This window comes from Bos grunniens, chromosome 7 (assembly GCF_055505025.1).
Source record: "Bos grunniens cultivar Pamir isolate PY7600 chromosome 7, Bosgru_T2T1.0, whole genome shotgun sequence".
Lineage (NCBI taxonomy): Eukaryota > Metazoa > Chordata > Mammalia > Artiodactyla > Bovidae > Bos > Bos grunniens.
Genome location: NC_141171.1, coordinates 25827558 through 25848566, shown reverse-complemented (window position 1 = coordinate 25848566; position 21009 = coordinate 25827558). Strand labels below are relative to the sequence as shown.

Here is a 21009-nt window from a genome sequence, read left to right as displayed (position 1 = left end):
TTTATATTTAATGTGAGAAAAGTTTTCTGGATGTTCAGAACTGTTATGAATGAAGTGGGTTGTAAAGAATTCTTTCTGGATGTTTCTTCCTAAAAATATGCTCACCCACTTGCCTTTTACTTTAACTGCTATGTTCACTGGTGGCGTGTGTTTGTGAACTCTTGTGTAATTGAAAGGATTCTTTGACATTTAAAATTCTAACATTAGTACTTGTGTTTGTTTCTTTTCTTTAGGAGGAGCGTATTATTTAATATCTAGAAGTCTAGGGCCAGAATTTGGTGGTGCAATTGGCCTGATCTTCGCTTTTGCCAATGCCGTCGCAGTTGCTATGTACGTGGTTGGATTTGCAGAAACTGTGGTGGAGTTGCTTAAGGTAATTCACCTTTTTCCAGTCATTCGTTTCCTGGATCTTTACTGAGGATTTACGTGCCATTCACCATGTAAGATGCCAGGAAAGCAGCAAGGAACATAAAACTCGTCCTTCAAGAAGTTTAGTGTGGGAGATAGACCAACACATGTCAGAAGTGGGTAACTGCAGGAGGTCTTGACAAACTAGGAGGATCACTTAATTTACCATCCAGGAGTAGGGTGGCAGAGAAGTGTCAAGACAGCATTTTCAGAGGAAGGGAGTCAAGACATTAGCACCCAGGTAGGAGAGGTGAGATATGGTATGAGGGAAATAGGAAAGAAAAGAAAAGACCTAGAAGGGGTAGAGTATGGTGTGTTATTAAAAAAACAACAACACAGAACTGGCAATATTTCAGTATGGCTGAAGCCCAAAGTGGCGCGAGGTTTAAGATAAGAGGGAAGAAAGAAAGGATCAAGTCAGGAAGGGTCTTGTTTGCTGTTAAACCTGGATTGTATCTTAACTGGAGTTGAGATCCATGATGATCAGATTAGGTGCCTCAAGAAATATGTGATTACAGTGTAGAGAATTGTGAGGGGTCACCATTGGACATGGAGACAATTTAAAAGCTTGTAGCTATCCTGGGAGAAGAGATGTTGGTGAATATTAAATCAGTGACGAGTGGTTTTTAATCAGTTGAGTAAGTAGGCTTGATTGATGGGATGTGGGAAATCAGAGAGCAAGAAAGGAGGACTGATTTAGATGGATGGTAATGCCATTTACCATGAGATAGAGAACACAGAACATTTCAGTTTGGGATGTCTGATTTGGTATATGTAAGTCAAGCTGGCCAGGAAGTGGTTGATGATACTGCCGTGGAGTTGAGAAGAGAACTTAGTTGAAAAGAGTAACTAGTATGTATGTAGTTAAAGCAGTAGGTAGGATTCAGTTTTATTAACTGAGAAGAATCTTGAATGACACCTGTAGTTGTTCATGTTAAGTTGCAGTGTATGGTATATTAGGAAGTGTAACATCTGAAAAGGACTGATACTTGCATTGGCATGGACCTTAGCTGCCTAGGCCAAAGGGACAGAGAAAAGGAAGTAAGCAAACAGTATAATCATTAAGAATTCATAGTCTTTCATTGTTTAATTTAGTATATGTTTTTTAATGTCATTATTTGAGCCACAAATAATTTTGTTCTTAGAATGGAACAGTGTCACTTTGGACAGCTGCATGAAAGTGTGTTCATCTCTTTTCCTTATGCAATGGAAGAGACTGTTGAAAGCTGAATTCACTAACCACAATGAATACAAAATATATTTCTGCTTTGTAACTTAAAAAAAATCCTATTAATACTACTTAGTCATATTATTATTATAGGACTTCCCCTGTAGCTCAAACGGTAAAGAGTCTGCCTGCCATGCAGGAAACCAGGGTTCGATTCCTGGGTTGGGAAGTTCCTCTGGAGAAGGGAATGGCAATCCACTCCAGTATTCTTGCCTGGAGAATTCCATGGACAGAGAAGCCTGGTGGACTACAGTCCGTGGGGTTGCAAAGAGTCGGACACAACTGAGCGACTAATGTACATACACATAGTCATATTATAATTTTTTTTTGCTTGTTAGCAATCCATTTTTAAAATTTGAGTCTTTATAAATATAGCAGTATTAATATTTGATCATATTTTTGATGTCTTCAGATGTTTGAGTGACATCTTAATAGTAAACAGTAATTCATTCTTTTTTTGCTAGATCTCCCTATTCATCCCTTAAATAGGAATTTATTCAACTTCTATCTGTGAAGAACTGTGGTATCTCTAAAATGTTTCAAAAAGAATGGAAGCATTAGGCTGAAGTAAATAATATTCTTCATTCTATTATTTTCTTTTTGTAGGAACATTCCATACTTATGATAGATGAAATCAATGATATCCGAATTATTGGAGCCATTACAGTGGTGATCCTTTTGGGTATCTCAGTAGCCGGAATGGAGTGGGAGGCAAAAGTAAGTAATGGTATCATTGGGACCTCTGTAAATGGTGAGTGTACAAACTTTTAGAGCTTATGTTTTAGGTATGTTCTAAGGTGTGGTAATACCTTTAGATTTTGAAGGTTCCTAAGTGGCCATTTTCAAAGACAAATAAGGTCATTTCTGTTCGGCAAGGTGGGGAGTATTTGGTATTTGGAAATAATTTGGAATAATAGTATTTGGAAATAACATCAAAGAGTATGTAAGGAAAAATGAATTATGGGGTATGTCAGAGGGAGTTACTAAAGGTAATATCAGTACTATAATTTTTTTCTGTATTTTAACATTTGTGGTGTTAGTGCATCTAACACGCACATCTTTAACTCACTTTGGAAATAGTTGGCATGACCCTACTTTTGCTCTCCATTTTCCCCCAGTGTATTGAATATTCTGAGATTGTTCCTTTAACAAAAATTTATTAAGCATCTGCTTTGTACTTAGCACTGTGTGAGGCTCTGGAAAAACAAGACAGAAGTCTTTTCCCTTAACGGGAGTTATATTCCAGTGGCACTGAATTGGTGTATTGACACAATATGTTTGATTTTGATTTTTAACGTTTAAAATTTCAGGCTCAGATTGTTCTTTTGGTGATTCTACTACTTGCTATAGCTGATTTCGTCATAGGAACATTTATCCCATTGGAGAGCAAGAAGCCCAAAGGTTTCTTTGGTTATAAGTGTAAGTAAGAAAGAATTTTTTTTTTTTAAGGTGCACATTATAGCATTCTAGTGTTAAATAAATTTAGTACATTTTTCATATTTTGCAATGTAATTGAATTTGGTGTAGTGACTAACACTAATTCACAGTCCAGTTTAGTTTGGTTTCTTTATGTTTATTGTATAATTGGAGTAAAAAAAAATCACTTTTATTTATATCTTTCATTTTTCATCATTAGCAAAATGAAAAGTGATAAAACATAGAGAAATCAGTGCTACCGAGGAAAAGTGCTTTTGTTCTCATTTGGGGAATTTGTTACTGAAATTGTAGCTTCTGTTCTAATGTTGCTTTTCCATTCTTTCAGTTGTATTTAAACATAATAGTCTAAAAGTGCCTGAGACTGTGAAAGCAACTAGAAGTAGTTTCTTGATGTAATTCTACAGTTTACATTATTAATTGTGTGAGAATTTTCCAGTTTTCATTTTCCATAACCCTTTTCATTCTGCCTCTTAACTTTCACTACAGGTGTAATTTCCGTGTCATTTATTATTTTATGAAGTGTCTTTCTGTATCTCCGCCCCACTCCCTCCACTGACCTGCCGTTCTGAACCTGTCTCTTCAAGGCAGAATGAAAGCCAGAAAGAAGAGTTGCAATAGCATCAGAGTTGCTTTTCCCTTAGAGTAAAGGATCTGCCTGTGTTAAATTGACAAAAACTCCTTGTTTTTTTAGTCTCCTGACTCTCAGCAACATTCTGTTTAGCTGTCCCATTCTCCTTTGGTGTCAGACACTGTTTTCTAGTGAGTTCTTTCCTACCTAATTCTCTGGTCGCTATGTCTTTTACTCCTGTTACCCCTTCTCTTCTCTCTTCCTCTAAATGTCGAGTCGTACAGTGTTGTCCTCGGCCTTCTAACTGTATTCTTTCCTTTGGCAATATCTATTCTCATGGCTCAAAATGCTTTCAAGAGACTGACATGTTTCTATTCCTTGGTCTCTCCTTCAAACTCCAGATATAAGTATATATTCAACTGCTTATTTGATGTCCCTCCTAACTAACCCTTCTTGAACTTCTCCATCCTGATACATGAAAGAAATCAGGATCTCAGTGTTTTCTACTTGCTGTCTTTCTAATCCTTCCCTCATCAGTACATTATTCTCCTATCACTAAATTGAACCACTACAGTAACCTTCTAATTGGTTCCCTGCATCAGATGCTGATTCTTCAGTCCATTGTCTCTGCAGCATCCACGTAAGCATTGATCATAGCATGTCATTTCCATGACTCTGTGCCCACCTTGGCTTTTCATTATATTGAGGACAAAATCTAAACTCTTATAAAATAAAATTTTGCATGATCTCACCCCTGCTGATATCTTCCATTTCATTTCATCTCCCCTGTACTGTGAGAGCTTTGCCTTCTTTCAGTTCTTCAAAAGAGCTAAACCTTCTTCCTGCCTCAGGGCCTTTCTATATGTTGCCGGTTATTCCTGGTGTACTCTTTCCCTGGAACATCACATGGCTGATTCCTGCTCCGTAAAGCTTCAACTTAAGTGTTAACTCCTTAGTTGCATCACTTTAGCTTTGTGTAATAAACACATTGAATTAGATCATCTCTCTCTGATTATTTGTCACAACACCCTGTTTCCATTGAGTACTTTTACTGCCTTTGGAGAAGGCAATGGCACCCCACTTCAGTACTCTTGCCTGGAAAATCCCATGGATGGAGGAGCCTGGTAGGCTGCAGTCCATGGGGTCGCTAAGACTCAGACACGACTGAGCGACTTCACTTTCACTTTCATGCATTGGAGAAGGAAATGGCAACCCACTCCAGTGTTCTTGCCTGGAGAATCCCAGGGATGGGGGAGCCTGGTGGGAGGCCGTCAATGGGGTCTCACAGAGTCGGACACAACTGAAGCGACTTAGCAGCAGCAGTAGCAGCAGTGGCTTTTTGGTTTTTTTTTACTTATTTGGTAGCTCCCTATTGATACTACGAGGGCTTCCCTTGTAGCTCAGTTGGTAAAGAATCTACCTGCGATGCAGGAGATTTGGGTTCGATTCCTGGGTCAGAAAGAGCCCCTGGAGAAGGAAATGGCAACCCACTCCAGTATTCTTGCCTGGAGAATCCCATGGACAGATTCATGGCAGGCTATGGGGTCGCAAGAGTTGGACACAATTTAGTGACTAAACTACAACTACTACTACTATTGATACTTTTAAGTTCCATGAAGGTAGCTTGTTGCTACTGGACTTCCTCAGTACCTTGAGATACCAGATGGCTCCACTATTGGCACATGGTGTATACTCAGATACGGGATGGATGGATGAATGGATGGATGGATGACAGTTTATTGTTTGTTTCAGTTTGAGGACCTATTAGAATAGATGGAAATAGTAGGAACTAGTTGACACTTTCATTATTATTGAAATGGAAAGGACCTTTACCTAGTTTGTCTTAGCTAAAAATTGTCTAGATGCCTGATGGATAGCCTCAAAATTCAAACAGTTCACCCCTAAGAAGTAGAGAAGACAGTACAGATAAGTTGTATGTAAGGGAAAAAAACAGTTCCAGGTTACTGTGATGTCCTTTTTGTTCTTCTATCTGCTTTCTTGTTTCTTTGACCTCTTGGCCTGTCTTAAGAATCAAGTTAGAGGTATTTCAAACATAATTAGTAAGGTATACAAAAAAAACAGTGCATGAACCAGATCACACCACCATTTTGGCTGTAAACTGTTTTCCTCATACAAGAAAAGAGGAACACCAATACTTGAATTTGAAAATATTCAAGAATTTACCAGTTACTGGAACTGAAGAAATGTTAGGGATCATAGATCACCACTTACTCTTAACCTGAAATTTTATGGCCTAATCTGCTGTCCATTAATTGCCAAAAATCTTTTATTCTCTATAGATGAAATATTTAGTGAGAACTTTGGTCCAGATTTTCGAGAAGAAGAGACCTTTTTTTCTGTATTTGCCATCTTTTTTCCTGCTGCAACTGGCATTCTGGCCGGAGCAAATATCTCAGGTGATCTTGCAGTAAGTATTATAAAGTACTTTACTGATTTCATATAAAAGTGATATACATATATTTATTTTTAACAGTAGACTTTAAAAAATGTTTTTGTCTTCTAGGATCCTCAGTCAGCCATACCCAAAGGAACACTCTTAGCCATTTTAATCACTACGCTGGTTTACATAGGAATTGCAGTATCTGTAGGTAAATAACCTTACATTTCTCTATGTGTCTCAGTCATTTAATGATGTATATACTATAAGTATTCATTTTCATGATATTATATTTCTAACTTTTAAATTAAGAACTATTTCAATAAAAAGACATGGAGTTTTGTATTTTACTTCAAAAGTACTTAAGTAAACTAGTGGTGACTTAATACATGTTGTCTAAGCCACCAAATCCTCTATTGTTTCTTGTCTGGGATTTTTATTTAATTATATAGTAAGTTAGAAAGTATGTGAAGTCTCATCTGCAGATTCTTAAATTTCACTGAGACATATTTACAGAAAATATAATTCATGTGTAGAAGTAAATGAATTTTACTTTCTGATCTTCACAAATTTTAGCATATTTTTGTGTATGATGATTATTTTTTATATTTTTATATAATCTTACTCTATTAAGATTGTTTCAAGGCCATTATGCAGAACCTGACATTTTTTACCATAAAAATTTGATTTCAATTAATAGGAGATACTACATTGAATGAAAAGTATTACTAAATTAATGAAAATGATTTTAAGCTATTTTAATACATTGATGGAATCATATTATAGTACTTGAAGAAAGAACTTAAGAGGTCAGTCAGTCTCTAAATCTTTTATGTGTGAGGAAGCCAGTTTTGCTGCCAAAAATAAGATAATAGCACTGCCTCATGACAAAGAGGGTTTTGGTGTTTTTATTTATAAGTAAGTAAGTAAATAATTTTGAAAGTCTAAGATAGGTTCTTTAACTGAAACATTCTAGTCTAGAAAAAAATTTAATAACTACTGATTTTATATATAATTTGCATACAGTGACTATAGATGCTGTCTTGTCTTGAATTTATTGTACATTCATGAAATGAAATACTTTATTCAGAAATCATATTCCTAAAGTACAAGCACTATATTTAATGTCTAAATTCTAAAATTCAGGTTTTACAGTTAAAAATTTTAAGCATACTAGAAGAATAAGTCATAGTCTAGTACTAATCAAAAGAATCACAAACTCCAAATTCATTAACTATAGAATATATATTTTTCATAGTATTTGATTATTCAGTCTGCTGCAAATCTCATACTGTATGTTTTCTTTTTTTAATTTTTTCATTTATTTTTTATTGCAGTAGAGTTGATTTACAATGTTGTGTTAATTCTTGCTTTACAGCAAAGTGACTCAGTTATATATGGATGTACATTATTTTTACTAATCTTTTCCATTATAGTTTTACTAGGATATTGAATATAGTTCCCTGTGCTATATAGTAGACTTCGTTTTTTTATTCATTCTGTGTGTAATAGCTTACATCTGCTTACCCCAGAGTCCCAGACTATCCCTCCCCGACTCCTCCCACCTTATATTTTCGTATTATCAGGGTGGACTTAGTTGATACAAAGGTTTAAATAGAATTATATAATTCATTCATGTTTAAATTACTTTTCCTCACAGAAGATTGATATTACCTCAAGTCTGATCTTTGGCACATTTTAAATATAAAGTATTCAGAGTATGTGAAACTGTTTCTGCCATTTGGAACTCTTTCAACATAGTGTTTCTGTATTTGCTTTAGGACATTTTAATCAAGTAGTACAGGAAATGATTTTGCTAATATATCATTTTCACAGTGATGATTACAAGATTTTTAAGTATATACATATACATACTTTATAAGGTTTCATTTCCCTGACTCAATACTGGGGACCATGATGCTTTCCACATTCTGTTCCAGGTAAAGCTTCCTTAATTGTAATACACTGTATTCAATTACTATTATAAGCAAGTACATACCGTCAGTACCATAAATTTCTTTGTGGGTGTATATAATTTTGAAGTGAAGGTAAATGTTAGCTTGATGATTTGTCCTCATTATCACTCGTGCTTCAGGTTCGTGTGTTGTTCGGGACGCTACTGGGAACGTTAATAACACCATTGTAACAGAGCTGACAAACTGCACTTCTGCAGCCTGCAAGTTAAACTTTGATTTTTCATCCTGTGAAACCAACCCTTGTTCCTATGGCCTAATGAACAACTTCCAGGTGAGCATAAATTTGTATTATACAAGCGTTCTGTGTTCTTCTGGAGGTCAAACTGCTGTCAGTTCTACCATTCAGAGTATAGCGGAAAGTTTTTGCTATTGCTTTATACTCATACATCAGTGAAGACGGCATGCAGCTCATAGTGCATGCTCAGTCGCTCAGGCGTGTCCAACTCTACACAACCCCAGGGATTTCAGCCCGCCACATTCGCCTGTCCATGGCATTTTCCAGGCAAGAAATACTTGAGTGGGTTGCCATTGCCTCCTCCAGGAGACCTTCCCCACCCAGGGATTGAACCAGTGTCTGCTGCATTGATAGGTGGATTCTTTACTACTGTGCCATCTGGGAAGCCCCATGTAAATAATTGGGCAAACAGAAAAATATAAAAGAATGAAACCTGAGCCTGTTCAGGGGCAAAAGGCCCCCAGAGGGCAACACTTCTGTAATAAGGTATAATAAATAGTAATTGTATATGGTATACTGTTTGAGAAAGTAAGAAAGCGTCTCACACATAGTCATATGTGCTGGGCCTATTTCTGGCTTCTCTGTTGTGTCCCATTGATTTTTGTGTCTGTCCTCCCAACAATGCGATACTTTCTTGAGTACTGTAATTAGATTGTCAGTCTTAAAATCAGGGAGCTTGATTCCTCCTGCTTTATTCTTTTTTCAAAATTATTTTAGCTATTTTAGTTCTTTTGCTTTTTTAGATACATTTTAGAATAATCTATGTTTATCTACAAAAAAGTCTTGCTGGAATTTTGGTAGGAAATGCATTAAACTTGTACATCAATTTGGGGAGAACTGATAGCTTTACACTGTCCCAGTCCATGAACACATGTGTTCTGCTCTTTATTTAGATCTTCTTTGACTTCCTTCATCATTATTATGTAGTTTTCAGAATATCAGTCCTGTATATTTTTTGTTAGATTTACACCTAAGTATTTTGTTTTTATTTTTGACCGACTTAAATCCGTACTAACTGAAATGAATTCAGCTTTCTGATTTGAGATTTCTCCCTAATTCCTCTATATATAAATGCCCTTTTAAGTGTTGATCAGTATCAGCAGTCTTATTTAATTAAATATGGCTAATATAGTGATGCTGTGTTAAACCACCATTGAACAGCAGAATTAAATTATTAATGCGTGCTTAAAAGTTTGTGAACTAGTAAACATATGAACTCTGTAAAGATTAGTAGTAGTAGTAGTAGTAGTAGTTTAGTCGCTAAGTCATGTCTGACTCTTGTGACGCCATAGACTGTAGCCTGCTAGGCTTCTCTGTCCATGGGATTCTCCAGGCAAGAATACTGGAGTAGGGTAGCCACTTCCTTCTCCAGGGGATCTTCCTGACCCAGGAATCAAACCTGAGTTTCCTGCATTCAGGCAGATTCTTTGCCAGCTGATCTACAAAGGAAGCCCCAATAAAGATTAGTACTACTGCTCGAGTATTTGCAGGCTATCAGTCCTGCTTTTTATTTATTCTATTTTTGTAAAATTTATGAGTTTTAGATTTATAAGATGAAAAGGAACTACTAAAATTTGGAGGATATTTTGAGAGTTGCTTGATAATTCTCAGGATGCTAGAAAGAAAAAACTCAAAGGTATAGATAGATTCAGGAGATTAAAACAAGATATTTTGTGGTAAAGTTGTAGAATAGATCTACAAATTCAAAGTGGAAAATAAAAATTCTGCTTCCTCGTGTTTTTCTAGTAATACTTAAACCTAATAAACAGAATAGTTGTGGATTTAATGTATTTCAGAACATTATGTAGAAATATTATGTAGACATTTTATGTAGAATCTGTGTGGTTTACATGAAAATTTTTAATGGCATTATGTATATTTTCTTTTGTTTAGTTTCAAACAATGGGCTGCACTTTCAGTGGTTAAAAATATTGAACTCAATTATGTAACGATGTTTGTTTTTTTCTAGTCACAAGACTAGGCAAAATCGTAGAATGAAAGAAAGTATTCATGTCCAGCTAATTATTCAGGCCAATTCTGACATTGATATTGTGTATGAAAGACACAAATGTTGGTCTCTGCCCAGTGACTGAAAACGCCAATCAGATTTCTGTGTTGTTGCCTTAAACTACAAAAGTATGTTGTCTTTATTAAGTCTAAGTATGGAAAGTATGGACTTAATCAAAGTATAGGAGTTTGGTATATGTAAATATGCTTTTCTAATTTAAGTAAATTTTTTAAAAGTACTTTGTAAAGTGATAAGAGAATGGAAAGAAAATTCTGTCAAATTATTAATTGCTTGTCACTTGGAGAATGAAGAATGGTGAATAGAACATTACTGAGGAGCATATAAATGGAGACTCCATCATGAAATCTATACAAAGGCACACTATATAATGCTATTTTGCATTTAATCGATAAATATATGTACATATAATTGAGTCACCTTATCTTAAATATTCAATTTTATTTAGTTTTATGTTTCTTATTATATTTCTATATTTTAATGTCCTCAGAAAACTTTGACTCACCATTGTTTAATAAACAAAGTGTGATGATCGTTCACTACTAGTAAAATTTATAATGGATAGATCAAATTAACAGTACCTAAATCCATTAAACAGTGCTTGCAAATTGACTTTATATTTTGACAGATTTTAAAGGCACACAAGGAACAGTGCTATGAAAACCTACCCTACCTACTTATCTTCATTTGTATTTATTAGTTGTTTTTCTTTATAGGTATAGTATTTTTCTCAAACCAATGAGAATAAATTATAGACATCACAACATGACAGTCAGATTGAAGTATTTAGAACATTCTTTACAAGTGTGGTTGAATTATCCCACCCAAGTAATCCCAGTGTTGATGAAATACTGTTGTCTAAATATATATTCCATATTCATAGTTCCTCACTTGTTCCACTAATGCCCCAGGTCATGTTTTCCTGATCCAGGATTCAGTCTATTGTAACATGTGGCCTTTAGTTGTGTTATTTTAAAATGGTTTAACCTAGAGGAGTTCACAGCTTGCTTGTTTTTAACCTTTCAAGATGCTGACATTTTGAAGGGTTCAGGCAAATTACTTGGCATTATGCTCCTCAGTTTGGGGTTTATTTTATTGCCTTCTCATCATCTAAGTTAGTGATGTATTTTTTTAAGTTTAACTTCCTTATAGGGAAATGCTTGAACATGTTCAAAGAGAGAAAAAGCAATCTAATGTACCTGACATACCCGTTTTCTAGCTTCATCAGTTATTAAAGCATGGCTAGTTGTGTTTTGTTTATGACCCCCAATTCACAGATTACTTAGAGACAATTCCTAGACTTAAAACTTTTTGACTGGATATTTCAACTTTTAGCTTAAAAAAAATGAGGATTCTTTAAAAACAAACAAAAGACATAACCATGATACCAATCTACTACCTTAACGTCAAAAAAAAAAAAAGAAACAACCTTCCTGACAGAAGTGTCTCATACCAGTTTGGAGTATTACTGTGCACCTTCGTCTGATTAACTGGCTACGTCTACCTACCAGTTGACTAGAAATAGAGGTGAGAGGAACAAATTAAACAAGGCCATGGAGATTGTCAGCAAAATCCAGAGATCGGGTTTCTCTAGGAGAAATAACATAAAAATAAGAAAATTTAAAGAAAGGATGACTCTATGGATTGAAAAAGACTTAAGACAAAACCACCAAATATAAAGTGTAATCCTTTTGTGGATCCTTATTTGAACGAACTATTTTAAAAAGCAAGAAAAGAGAAAGAATTTGGGAGTTGTGGATGCGGTTGAGTATTTGATGCTGTTAAAGAATTAAGCAGTTTTTAAGATGTGACAGTGACTGTGGTTACAGTTTTTTAAAGTTCTTACCCATTAGAGGTACGCACTGAAACATTTATGCATGAAATAATATCTGGAACATTCATGTGTAAAATGGTTTATAATAACGCAAAGATTGGCCTGTTGAAACTGATGCATATTTTATAGTTTGGCATGCTCTTCTCGTTGCCATTGTGTTTGCCTTTGATGTTGTACGAAATAAAAGGTCTTTTCCTACATTAATTAAGGGATGGTGATACATCATTTTCAGAAGTTTGTAATGCATGTAAGAACCATTATTGCTGTGGACTATTGCTTTTGTTATTGTATTCTCCCCAGTATTGCTATCAGTGTTCTTCATAGGAATAGTAAAGATGTATAGTGTTGTGGATTTTTTTGAATTGTGTATGACTGACTTTTCCATTGTCACTTTTTAAGGTAATGAGCATGGTGTCAGGCTTTGCACCGTTAATTTCTGCAGGTATCTTCTCAGCCACTCTTTCTTCTGCATTAGCATCTCTTGTGAGTGCACCCAAAATATTTCAGGTGAGTATTTCACATTGCAAATTTTATTATAGAGGTAGACAAGGTAATATATTTCAAATGGGATTTTTAATATTTTTAAATGATTTACTTCTGTCAACCCTGTGAATTTATATGATACATGCCAACACATATATCAAGAATGGCATATTTAATTTTATGCACAGGAATGTGGATATGTATATTTATATAAACTGTTGTGCATTTATCCACTGACAGGGTATAGTTTTTGAGTTGTCTTTCTGGAAGTGGTAATGAATTTTTGCTTTTTTGACATGCTCTATTAGCATAAATTTTCATGTCTTACCAAAGATAAAAAGTACCATAAATCAAAAGAAGATACTTTATCTTGTTCCTGTTAGCATAATGCCAAAATAAGTGTTTTATTTTTATGAATATTTGAATGCCTAGGATGTGCCATACATTATGTTAGGTGCTCAGGATATAATGATAAATAAAACATTATCTCCCTTTAGTGAGCATCAAATAAATAAACAACTGATACTGCATAGAAAGTACTTTTTATTACTAAAACAAGTGAAGTATTGATTCTGCAGCTTTGTTCTTAATTTCTTGTTATAATTAATACAGTAGAGGTGTAGAATATATCCTAAAACTATTTTCAGTATTGTTTTAAGAAAAGTGATTAAGTTTTATATTAGGATTTTTATTTGCTTTAAGTCTTAGATTTTGACTTGGTTTTCTTGAAATAGGTCACACATCTATCATACTTCTCAAGCTTCCACACTTCTATGTATATGCCGGCTTCTTTGACTCTTTATTTGTGTAAGACTGTCAACCTGGTGTGGGGTAAAATAGATAAACACTACAGTGTATTCTAAATCTCCAGCCTTTCTGATACTGGAAATGTTTGACTCTTCTTTACAATTTGTTGGTAAAGCAGTATGAGAGGAAAAAAAAGAGGACCAAGAATTAGAAACTTGGGTTCATTTCCTGATTTATCTGTTGTAACTGTAAGCAGATCTGTATGTCTTATTTTGATGTATTCCATTTTAATGTTTACATTTCTTTATTAGGCTCTATGTAAGGACAACATCTACCCAGCTTTCCAGATGTTTGCTAAAGGTTATGGGAAAAATAATGAACCTCTTCGTGGCTACATCTTAACATTTTTAATTGCACTTGGATTCATCTTAATTGGTTAGTCTATACATGTGTGCTGATGTAGATTTTGGTGCATTTATAGTATTAACTGTCAACATTGAGTCATTAAGTCATAAAATGTTACTTTGCCTGCTATACTAAGTTTCTTTTTGATCAAAGGAAAAGAGTTTAGAAAATACTGCAGATAATAGCATTCATTAAATATTTGCTCAAACTCATACCCTCACTAACTCCCTATTAGGCTAAAGGGAGCTCCTAGCTTCTTATCCCTAAAACAAGTATGATAGTAGCATAGGGTAAAGGATTATGGTGTCTTCCATGAAGGTAGAACCTCTGCTGATCTTTTTGGTTCCTTTGCCTCTGATTGGGTCTTAAAGAACGTTTGGACTTTGGATTATACCATGGAAACTAACTTTCTCATCTGATGCTTAAAAATGTATCTGGTATAGCTACTTTTTGAGAACAGGTTGGCAATATTTAATAAAGTTTCCTATGATCCACCAGTTCTTAGAGCTTTGTACCCTGCAGAAACTTTTATATAAAAGAATATTTTTAGTGTCATTAATTATAATAGTGAAAAATGGAAACAACCCGAGTGAAATATTCAGCAGTAAAAATGTGAATACACTTGGTTTTCATATGTTAATATGGATGAATCTCAAAAATAATGAATGTAAAAAAATTTGAATTACTGAATGATAATATTGTATGATGTAATTTATGTAACTTTTAAAACATCCAAAACAGTGCTCCATAATCGTTGTGAGCCATATATGTATGTAGGAAAACAGTATAACGTCACTGGAAAGAATATTTCAACTTTGAGAGAGAGAGTTATAAAGGAGGTTTCTACTGTGTACGTAGGATATGATTTAAAGTATATGAAGTATGTATAGCAGAGTTCATTAAATCTGGGTTATGGATTTAGGAGTATTATGTATTATCTAAAGGTTTGAAATGATTCATAGTTTTGAAAAGTTAAATGTCTAATATGTCGTATTTCTTTTGCAGCTGAATTGAATGTTATTGCTCCAATTATCTCTAACTTCTTCCTTGCATCATATGCACTGATCAATTTTTCAGTATTTCATGCATCACTTGCAAAATCTCCAGGTGATTTTACATTTTCTTTAAAAGTTTCGTAAATGCGGCAATGTTTGATTTTAGAGAAAATAAAACTTTAATACATTTAAAAAGATGGCATGTGTGGAATTAGTTCACTAATGCTTCATTCTGCCTTTATAGTTGAGTCAAATTGAGTCTTCAGAGATCTTCTGTCATGCAGTTTATTGGTAAACAATGTCTGTTTCTTGCTTCAAATAATTTAAAATAGCATTAATCTCAAATTCTGGCTAACTGTGAAAGAATTATTTTATTTTTTTTCCTGTATTTATCAGTTCTAAGAACATTGTTATGATATAGTACCCTATCCAGGAATATTTTTAACACAATGAGTTCTGTGGAATTCTAATATAAGGGGTCTTTATCAACTGAAAAATTACTCCATATACAGTTTTTATGGGTATTTTGTTATAAACCTTGACAACAGTTGGGCATCAGAGAAGGAAATGAAATAACAAAAACACTATTGCTTCTATGGGCCTAGAAGTTTCTCAGAACAAGAAAGATAAAACATGGGAACTTAGGAGACAAACATCTTAGCTTCAGTTTTTAAGAATATAAAGTTTAGAGATGGATGTGGGTGTAGCTCTAAAAGGGCAACACGAGGGATTCTTGTGTTGAATTTTTCTTTATCTTGACTATTTTAATACCAATATTTTAGCTGTGATACTTTGGTATCATTTTGCAAGATGTTATCACTGGGAGAAATTAGGTAAAGCACCCCCAGAATCTCTATATTATTTCTTAAAACTGTGTGAATCTGCAGTTGTCTCAAAATTAAAAGCTTAATTTTTAAAAATATAAATTTTATTGAGATGAAATACTTCCCCAAATGATGATAAGTTTTTTAGCAAGTAGGTGAGGTTTTTTAACAGTTCCAAAGAACAATTTATTTGAATTGTTTTCTATATTCATTAACATATGGATGTGTCTTATGCTAAAAACCAGAAAATAAAATCTCACTATTAAGGACACAATTTGAAACCTAATTTTTTCATCTTCTCTTATTTTTAGCATTCACTGAGTTTAGGTTGATTTGTATTTTTTTAGTAAGGACTTTTTGAATAGGGAACTAGTAAGATAGGATAATGTTGATATAAATAGATGTGCCCACTTCATGGCTATCAAGAATCATGACATTATGATCAGTGATGGTCTATGACTTTACCGTTTAATTAGCTTTACAGTTCACATTTAAAGACTTCTCAGTGTAGCAGCCACAGAGAAATTTATTTTGTGCATGCATATGTACCACTGTCTAAAGCAGATGAGGTAGCTGAGTGACTTTTATTTATCTATATTATTTGTTTCTGTTAGGGTGGCGTCCTGCATTCAAATACTACAATATGTGGATATCACTTCTTGGAGCAATTCTCTGTTGCATAGTGATGTTTGTCATTAACTGGTGGGCTGCATTGCTAACATATGTGATAGTTCTTGGACTTTACATTTATGTTACCTACAAAAAACCAGGTCAGTAGTCTTCTCTCTTAATATTTAGTATTTCAAGCTAAAAAATGTTTAGATGTTCTTTGTACCTTTTCATATCTAAACATCCATCTTTTGTATTTTGGAAAGGCCTTTTGCATAAAACCTAAAATGCTTTATTTCTAAATATATGTAGTTTTAGTGAAAAAGTTACTCTAAGACTTTTTATTCTGTGGAATTTCATTCTTAGCCATGAGTTAAATTTAATTAATCCTATTTGTAGAAAAATAACAAATTCATGTAATAAACATTCTGTTTCACTCAATATGTTTTAAAATTAATCTTTGAAAGGATTTTATTATAGTACAGAAGTTTCTGTTAGCCTGATAAGCATTATATGTATTACCTAATGTGGTTTAGTACCTACTATAATTTGTACCACAGAATCACAAAATAATAGAACACATAGTATCTTCCCACTAGCTTACTGTATAGCAAGGACAATTAGACAGATATACTTAACTGGGAATAAAGAGGGAAATAGTTGAAGATTATCTAGAATGTGTAGCATTGATAACTGCTGGGTATATCTCCACATAAGCAGATGCTGGGATAGGTTAGGATTAGTCCAGTTATTTAGTGTGATAACATGTAACAAGAAAATCTGTTGAAAAAACTTGAGAAGTTGTGGCCCAATAGAGTAGATTAGAAAGAGACGACAGAGTAGTTGCAGTGTAGTTATTTTACACAGTGAGGAAACATTTTGTGATCCAAGTACGAGAGAATGAGGTTTTGGATTAGAACAGTGGCTTTAGAAATGAAGTAGACAAAGAAGATATTGTTTTAAATATCTTAGAAACAATTATTTCTCTAATATGCCTGTTAAGTCTCTAAAGTAACAAATGTCTAAAATCATCATTTGTGTTTAGACTGTTTATTCAATAAGAAGTAAAATTTGCCTTGATGTTCAAATAACTTACACGGTGAAGTACTATAAATAGTATTTTATAACAATCATAGATCTGCCTTTTTCCTTTTTGACCTTTGGCTGTATAAACAATAATTTTTAAATGTTTTTTTTTTCTTTGTTTGCAAGACTCATTTTGAGCTGAATGCACAGCATGTCTGCAGCCCTTTCATCTCAGTCTTTTCCAAGTTGTACACTTTCTTTAAATGTTAATAATAGCTCAGATTAGCATTCCCTTAATTTCATGCTGTAGATGTAAACTATTGAAATTCCTGATGAGTACAACAGTTTATTTTAGCAGCTGACTTTTTAAATGTGCAAGCATTGGTTATTGATGATTTGTGATCACCAGTATTATGGTGCATGAACACTGTCCTCTTACAGATGTGAACTGGGGATCCTCCACACAAGCTCTGACCTACCTGAATGCACTGCAGCATTCGATTCGTCTTTCTGGAGTGGAAGACCACGTGAAAAACTTCAGGTAAGTGATCAGGTAACACAGAAACATTTTGTTTTAGATGGCAATCAGGACTTATTGTTTAGTAATATTTTCACTTGGTAATATTTCATGAAAAATTATCTAAAAGCATAGAATATTGTTTCTTGTTTGGTTTGATTTGAGCAGTTTATTCAAAAACAAGGTTGAGGCTTCTTGTTCTCAAAAATTTACAGAGAGAAAAATTATCATCTACCTTATAAAAATGTTATGGAAGTTTTGGAGGTTTCTCTTTGAAGGCTTTTAGATAGGTATCGTTAAAGTAAACTTTTTCCCCCCTCTGTGGCCATTCAAGTTTATAACTATTAAGGATGAAATTCATAAAAATACTTGTTTTATAATTTTACTCAGGTGGTAAATATTTTCATGTTAGTGGCTTTGTTCTCACTGTGGAACTGGCAATCAGTTTTTGTGATAAAGAATCAATGTCAGAGTAAAGAGCATTTCTTACTATTTCCTTCCTTTTTATTTTATCTTAAAATTTAGTTTATCAGTCATCAATTTAAATGCTATTCCTTAATTTAACGTTTCTAATAGTCGATGAGATTCAGTTATTAAAGCACTGTTGGAAATCAAAGTGTTAATTTATTTATATAGATTCTTAGAAATTATAGATTATTGTTAAGTGTAGCTAAAAGTAGGCTTGTCATTTTTTTAAAAATAGACCATTAGACAGTCATTCTCATACTGTTCATGTAAGCCTGGCTCTGAACAGGCAACTCTTTAGTCATGAGTAATTGCTTCTGATTGGCTTCTGAACAGTAATCACAGGAATAAATTCCTGTTTTCAGTAAAACAAAAGACAGAATCTTTTTAAAAGAAAATTTCAAGATGGATAAGTGCTCTACCAAATTTCTCTCAAGAAGAAACACCTTTGTATTAATATATTCTTTATGTTACTCTTTGAATATCCTCCCCCCACCCCCACACCAACCACCACTACCACCAATTTGTTTTGTCAAATGAAAGATTCCCATAGACCACAGATCTTCAGTTTTGGAGTAGAAAGAAATAGGGAAAAGAAGTGAGAGCCCTGGGAGGAAAACTTTAATTTCAGCACATTTTTAATGTTTTCATAGTTAATGCAAAGTATGGCAGAAAATAGAAATCCTTCCTTTGTGCAAAAAGCTGTGTCCCGGAACTGAGAGTATAATCAAGAATCAGAATTAACTTGCCGTCAATAAAAAACTGTTATTTGGCTTATTAATAGAAATGGGAATTTTTTAAAACCTTTAAAAACTTAAAAAAAAAGTTTACTCTAACAAGTGTTTTAAAATTATCAGAATTATACATGAACATATTTAAAAGAGGAAAAGCTTACATTTGTTGTGAAAATTAGTAGTTGTCCTACTTCTCAAATCCCTATTTCTTTTATGCCACTAGCAACCAATTTCAGTTCTTAGCTGAATTGTGTAGTATTTACTTAATAGTCCCCAAAAGCATGTTTGTCTTATTGTATTGTTTGATTTTAAATTTTAGGCATTCTCTCTTGATTTCTTTCATCCATGCATGCCCATTACACACACACACACACCCTTCTCTTTACCCTATCCTCCCAGTATATTTTTATGTCACTATTTTGATTAGGTTAGACTTGATGTTTATATTTTTATGACTTTTAAAGCATAATTCAGAGCTTAGGCTTGTAAATTATGATTGCTTTCTTTTCCTGTACAGGTTTTATGTTTTCTATGTAGCCAATAAATTGTTTTTCCTATTTCAGTTTCTATTTATCACTATCTCAGCCTTCACCAAATGTGCCAAAAGATTTTGTTTTCTTCACTTTATAGTTTCTATTTCCTTGAAGTGTCTTTCTCATCATTTCCTGCCTCTTTAATTTGGGTTCTTAGATTTAGCCTTGTCTGAAATGTCTGTGATCCGGGGCTAGGGAAGTTCTGCATTAGGGGTAGGGCTCTCAGTCAAGCCCTTAATGGAGATTAATGTGACCGTGATGGTTCTTTGAGAAGTTTAAGTCATCTTAAAAGTTTTCTTTTTTAATTTGATTAGATTTTTCAGAAAACAATCTTTTAATCTTTGCTTACTGGTAAAGTTCTGGCTGCCACAGTTCTGAGAGCTAAGTGACAAAGCAGCTTGGAGATTTCAGTTTCCAGCATATGGCGAATGTTCTAACTCCCTGCTTAAGGTAGCTGCTTATGCCCTCAGCTATTGCTCCCAGACCACAGGCCTCTCTAGCAAATAAGCTCTAGCCTAATAGGGTTGGAGAAAGGCAAGGACAGTTGCCCATCATAGTGATGGAAATGACTTGGGTTCATCTAGATGCTTCTTATGCAAACTTTTTAAATTAGTTCTCCTTATTTTTGTTTTTTTAACACATTGCCCCTGCCATTTACAGAGGCATCTACTGCCTGTCAGTCCTAGGCATTTTGATGATTCTTAGGTGTAAAATCCGGATAAGGCAATGGCACCCCACTCTAGTACTCTTGCCTGGAAAATCCTATGGGCAGAGGAGCCTGGTAGGCTGCAGTCCATGGGGTCGCTAAGAGTCGGACACGACTGAGCGACTTCACTTTGACTTTTCACTTTCCTGCATTGGAGAAGGAAATGGCAACCCACTCCAGTGTTCTTGCCTGGAGAATCCCAGAGATGGGGGAGTCTGGTGGGCTGCCATCTCTGGGGTCGCACAGAGCGGACATGACTGAAGTGACTTAGCAGCAGTAGCAGCAGGTATAAAATCAGGTGGCTTCACAGTTTTCTCTTAATGCTCATTTATAATTTAGCGTTTTCCTGATTTGTCAAATCCTTTATTGTTCTTGCATTTGCTTTCTGGCTTTCAAAATTTCAGTGGAATTGTGTCCTATCCTCTTCTCTATATTTTGGTGCCTTAAAAAAAAATCCTATCATACTATGGAGATTTTAAAAGAGGGAGTAAAGATGAAGGCAGATATTCACACTCTCGTTACTAGACGACATCCCTAATATATTTTGTTCTATGCCTTTTTTTGGTATACTATTATACCCAAGTTATGCCTTTGTGGTATGTTTACTAACATGTTTACTATTTAGTAAAGATGGGGACTACAGGTTCATTTCCCACAGTACTAGGTTATATTAGTAATGGGTTAAACTACCATAACAAAAAGCTGAAAAAACAAAGTGGCTAAACAAGATAGATATCAGCGTTCTGTGATAGTCCAAAGGTAGATGGACAGTTTATGGCTGCTACATAGATTGGCTGCACTTGGTCACTCAAGTCCCCCATTTCTTCCTTTTACCTCATCAGCCTGCCATTCCCT

The 21009-nt window shown here is 34.3% G+C and overlaps 1 protein-coding gene across 1 annotated transcript in view; it reads left to right on the top strand.

The window, feature by feature from the left end:
• SLC12A2 (solute carrier family 12 member 2) overlaps positions 1-21009 on the top strand; it is a 93650-nt gene that overhangs the window by 39323 nt on the left and 33318 nt on the right. Inside the window, exons 5-15 of the mRNA XM_086410497.1 lie at positions 234-373; positions 2243-2353; positions 2947-3055; positions 5942-6069; positions 6166-6250; positions 8135-8286; positions 12510-12617; positions 13652-13775; positions 14751-14852; positions 16179-16334; positions 17641-17740. Coding sequence (XP_086266623.1) covers positions 234-373; positions 2243-2353; positions 2947-3055; positions 5942-6069; positions 6166-6250; positions 8135-8286; positions 12510-12617; positions 13652-13775; positions 14751-14852; positions 16179-16334; positions 17641-17740 — 1315 coding nt within the window. The remainder of the gene's footprint in view (positions 1-233; positions 374-2242; positions 2354-2946; positions 3056-5941; positions 6070-6165; positions 6251-8134; positions 8287-12509; positions 12618-13651; positions 13776-14750; positions 14853-16178; positions 16335-17640; positions 17741-21009) is intronic.